The sequence below is a fragment of the Mycetomoellerius zeteki genome, unplaced genomic scaffold (assembly GCF_001594055.1).
Source record: "Mycetomoellerius zeteki isolate Tzet28-1 unplaced genomic scaffold, Tzet1.0 scaffold364, whole genome shotgun sequence".
Lineage (NCBI taxonomy): Eukaryota > Metazoa > Arthropoda > Insecta > Hymenoptera > Formicidae > Mycetomoellerius > Mycetomoellerius zeteki.
Window position 1 is genome coordinate 371,712 of NW_017257354.1, and position 5,440 is coordinate 377,151.

General features: G+C 37.6%; 1 protein-coding gene across 2 annotated transcripts in view; it reads right to left on the reverse strand.

Moving 5' to 3' along the window:
• Positions 1-671: 671 nt before the first annotated feature.
• Nrt (Neurotactin) overlaps positions 672-5,440 on the reverse strand; it is a 26,144-nt gene continuing 21,375 nt past the window's right edge. Inside the window, exons 6-8 of one of the 2 annotated variants that reach the window (XR_001936769.1) lie at positions 4,591-5,265; positions 3,693-4,183; positions 672-2,107 (exon numbers count right to left, since the gene is read on the reverse strand). Coding sequence is in view for 1 of the 2 variants with exons in the window: in XM_018453094.1 (XP_018308596.1) it covers positions 3,793-4,183; positions 4,591-5,265 (1,066 nt within the window). In the remaining variant the exon portion in view is untranslated. Of the gene's footprint in view, positions 2,108-3,257; positions 4,184-4,590; positions 5,266-5,440 lie in introns of those variants that run through there. The other variant, XM_018453094.1, reaches the window with a different exon arrangement.

Below are 5,440 nucleotides of genomic sequence, written 5' to 3' on the forward strand. Positions count from 1 at the left end.
ATGCAATCACCTTATTATCCCTAAACATTCAAGAGTACAATAATTAAGTCAGCAATATTTTTGCACATATTATCTAGCCTTAGTGTAATTCTAATCAAGTATGAGAATATGCGATATGTACCGACAAATACATACATGCATACATTTATTTGGTCGAAGAGATAACGTGCGCACGTATGTTTACGAGTGATCTCCACATGTGAAGAATATTTAAACCGTTTCTACTTACGGTATCACGAGATACCGTAAGTAGAAACGGTTTAAATATTCAAAATATTCATAAAATTATACATACTATTCTGAAATTTGTTCCTTTATAAAATATAATACTCGTTATATATGTATACTATGTGGTTTCGTTGCTAGATATTCTTAAAAGATTCGAATGTCTTCCGCGGATGGAACGCGAAAACGTACGAATGGACTACCAACAGTCAGATATGTTAACAATCAGGATCATCACTCTGTGGTATTCTTAGTCCCGATTGTACCATCGTCACTTTGATTTTAAGCGAGGCTTAAAACTCTCCCTTTCTCTTCAGTGTTGATAAAGACAGAAAGGAAGAGTTTTAAGCTTTGTTTAAAATTAAAGGCCCGTATTTAGAACGCGTTTACAACGATGTTAGCGCGCTAACATACTATACTTTACGTCACGCATATTATAGAATTTCAGAGATAAAAGCGCGCTTTTATCGACAAAAGCGCGTTCTGAATACGGGCCAAAGTAACGTTGGTGTAATCAGGCCTGCTTAATCACTTACGATCAGTCAGAACGGATGCTTATTACGAATGTCATTGTTAGGACGCAGAAGTTCGGGCATGATCACGGAGCACGCGCAGTGGACCGCTGCGCGCGTGAGTTGGGTGCTTGCTTAGGTGAGATCGCAACATTTCGTCCAGGCGCACAAACTACTCAATATAAACAAAACGCACAACGGTTCTTCGAGTGCGCCCCATGCTCGAACTTCCGCGCTCTAGTCATTGTTCTATTCGCATAGATAATGTTAAGGTAATGGAAATTAGTTAATTATGCAAATAATCTATCTATAAAATGAAACAGCATGTACAGGTTTCTTGAATATAAGTGCTACTTTATCACGTATTAATGAAAATAAATTACACTTAATAATACATTGAGTAATAATTATAAGTAAAAACGATCAATACAAGAATATTAAGATCATTATCATTTTTTTTATACGAGCCGCGTTTACGGAAAAGCATATAAGTTCGAATCCTCATATAGATGATATCTGCGCTTTGACACTGAGCGCCAATTGAGGAAAAAGGGATTTAAATGACTACATGTACAGATAAAATTTACCCCCATTACTCATTTTTTACCAATTATCCATATAAACCAAATGAGTCCAAGATGCCGTCATATTACTGTCAGCCGTTGTAGTAGATGTCGATAAACTAGGTGCTTCTTCATTATGCGTGAAATGTTGCCCTCACGTGAATTCTAAATTTGATGATAGCAATTGATAGCATCTTGATGGCATGTAAAATATGCCATTAATTTGCTATTATGTTGGCGGCACGATACTATATATGAAATGCGAGCTCAGCGCGTGCCGTCATTTTGCCATCATCATGACGCATTATTAATTCTCAACGTTTGCTCTTGAAATTTTATAAATTGGTGATGTCTATTTGCTAACACGTTGCTAACTCAGTTTGCACATAAGATTCCGATGTCAGCAAATTGTTGCAAATTCACAACAACTCGTGTAGTGCATTAGTTTGTCTAATATGTTAAATCATGCTTGGTTATCTGGGCACGCTCGGTATCAAAGTGCCGATGTCTGCAGCATGAGGAATCGGGCTAAAAAAAGCTTTTGTAACTTGCAAACATTACTTGTTATCTTTTACAAGCGCGAAATTCGAATATTATGCAATAGTAGAATTTTTTTCATTCGAGTGGATATTTCGCGGTATAAAAGATATTAAATTTGGCAGCTTCAGTCTAAATAATATAAAAGCCTTCATGTGAGTACCTCTTAAATGAATAGATAAATACTACTCACGTATAATATTTGTTCAGTCTGCGGTTCTCTCGCCGAGAACAAGAGAATATTGTTTTGTCTAACAATAAGTTATAAATCTGTAAAAAAATATCGATAATAAAATGTATTTTCGTATAAAAGAAGAAACTATTGATGAGCAATTCCGTCCGATAGGATATTGCTTCCACAAACATGATGCAATGGACATGTTCCACTATTGTTCTCATTAAGAGACAAACCTTGATCCAAGAATATTTTCCGTACCAGAAGAGCATGGTCCGTTGTGTGCAGGGATACGAATTCGTTCTCGTCGAAGTGCACCGATAATCTATCAATAGTTTATATTCTGAGACTTTTTTTATGCTATCATTACGTCTATAACATGAAGTGAATACGATTAAGAAGTATATAAAGAATAAAATACCAGTACGATTACATATAACGAGCCAAAAATTTCAATTATATCAAGATATTCTACTCCCGAATTTGAGAAATTCTCATCCAAAATGCGACTGATTTATAGCCAATTCGGTTGAACGCACTAGTGCTCAGTAGTAAACAATAAAGTCGTTCTACATTGATTTAATCTGTGTAAAAGTAAAATGTAAATATTTCGAATTATAAAATATAGATTTTATTTAACAGCACAATAAAATGTATTAAAGATTTTATGGTTTAATCCGTTTTTATATTTATATTAATTACATATTTTTACTATATGTCAATTTGTGTATGATGGCTTTAATATGCATCAATACTGAGTACATTCAATCGAATTTGCTATTATTCGATATTAGAAAGTTATTGAAGATCTTTACTCCTTTTATCCTTTTCGCACTCATTCGCTTACGTTTTACAAGAATATACAATCGTATAATTTATGCCTTTAACTCAATTTCAAACTCCTTTTCTTTCTCTCTCTCTCTTTCTCTCTTATGCTTATGCCTCCCTACCTTAGAACATATATTACTGGAAGAGGAATTGCCTATGCTGGTCCGTGTACCGAGGTGAAGCCAACATCTATGCGAGAGAGAAAGGTAGAGAGTCCCAAATGTTCGCAATGCGCATGCGCAGTACCATCGTCTGTGTGAATTGTACAATTGTGTAGTATTTCTTACACATTCATACATTATACAGATGTGTAAGAAATACTAACTCATCTGTACAATTCACACAGACAATAGTGCTGCGCATGCGTATTGCGAACATTTGGGACTCTATAGCTTCCTCTCTCACAAAGATGTTGGCTTCACGCGTTCAGCGTTCCTTTTCCAGTAGTATATGTTCTAAGCCTCCTACGCATTTTCTTCTCAACACGCATTATTACCCTATAAATATATTACAATTTGATTTACATTTATACACATACAGATAAGTCCATGTGTCTTATGGCCAGACGTACGTTTGTCTCAGATATAAAGAATAATATACGTTTCTCGTTGCAAAATATTGTCATATTTTAGCATTGAGAACGAATTCACGTCGGCATACACGGATATCTACTAAATTGCTTCATTTCTTTCTTTAAAAAAATCACTATTTTATATTTTGGCTTTACATTAATTAATTGTCATGATTAAACAGGTACTATTATATGTCCACAAAGGCATGATCTTTGTTCGTCTTGCATAATCTCAATGAACGTTTATCGCATCGATCTACTCAAATAGTCAAAATACATACTTGTGTTGTGAAAATTAGTGTCCGCAGAAATTCAACGGACAATCCACTCCAAGTGCAAATTTCCAGATGCTACATAAACTTGCACGGCGATAAAAGCCTTTTAATCGACTCGACCGCACTTAGGTACGATGTTTTCGTTTATCCAGAAATCGCAATTTGAATAACTTTGCGCGAGCTGTACGTCTTGATCAACAATCAAGATTCTCTTCGCGCCCGACCGATCAGCCAGCGCGACTTGGCCATTCCACACATACTGGTTAAATAACTGTTGCATAACTAACAAATATCTCTTCTCCTCGGGCGTAACAGCAGTGTAGGTTCCTAGAATGGCCGCGGCGTCACTGTCAGGATCGGCCAAGTGCTGTCGGCGTGGTTGAGTGACTACGTAAAATGGTATGTTGGTGTTCATCCTGGCGAGCGTCAGTAGCGGGCATACTACACGAATATCGGAAATCATTGTGATCAATCCCTTCAACGTAGCATTGTAGTGCCTGGAAAATAGAGGAATGGTTCACTTACACACTAGATGCATCCAGAAGCACGATTGCTCGCTGAACACACAGTGAGCTTTTGTACCTGTTTGGTCTATATTTTTAGATCTAATGGAATATGCCAATCAGATGCAAGAGCTCACTGAGCGCTCAGTGAGCGGTCGTGCTTTTGGATGCACCTGTAGTAATTGCCCACTGCCAATCACAGCGACTTCTGCGTAGGGATTATTTATTTTTTTTTTCTGACGCGCGCGCTGTAATTAACTTGTATGCAAGTGGCGTGTGCAATTAATATACACGTGGAAAATAGTACACAATACGCAACGTTTACTATTACTTTTGAGAAAAAGATTTAAAAATAATCTAAATACACCACATCGACCATTAATCATAATTCGATCGCTTACCTCAGAGCTTTATATGTATAGCCTCTAATTCCGAGCAAGGATTCTCGTACGAGATTTTCGACCTGTGTCGCATTAAGAGTGACATTTGATGACAGGTATTGCAGCGGGGTACCGGAGTGCGCGGTGGTACCCATCACTACCTTTACCATAAGGTTGTCCTGTGACAAGATTTCACCGACGTGCTCCTGAACAATCGTTCCGTCCAAAACGAGCCACTCGTGTCTCCTTTTCATATAGATGCTTGAGTCTTCTTTCATTTCTGGCAGACCAACGGTACCTACGTACCACGTCGCCGGCACAACATCCATAAGCTCTTCGGCGCTCTTGCTTCTGAGACAAGCGGCGTCGCTGCAACGAATTGAATCAAGGAATGATCGGTTTATGTCTTCAGAAAAGTTTAATTCCCTGCCTGGAAAGATCGCGCTACCGCTGGATATCCACACTTGCGAGAAAAGGCTCTTAGCTCGACGATAGCCGATCAATGTCGTTGCAAGAGTGCCGCCTGCTCGATGTCCCCACAGAGTAACGGACGATTTATTGCCGCCGAAATTTTCAATGTTCAATTGTACCCACTGAAGAGCTGCTATGATGTCTGACAATCCATAGTTGCCCGATGTTGGAGGGTGGGTTGCTCTGGTGAGAGGCTCGACTGCCAAAAATCCGAAAATTCCCATTCTGGGGAATGTTATAAATATTTTAATTATAAAATATTTTTAATTATAAGCTATATTTTTAATTATTATGAGTATTTATTAACCCTAAATTATTATGTCTGGATATGGGAAATTTGAGCAAAAATTTCATTCAGGTAACAATGGTTTCATTGCTATTGGCTACGTTTACACCGTGC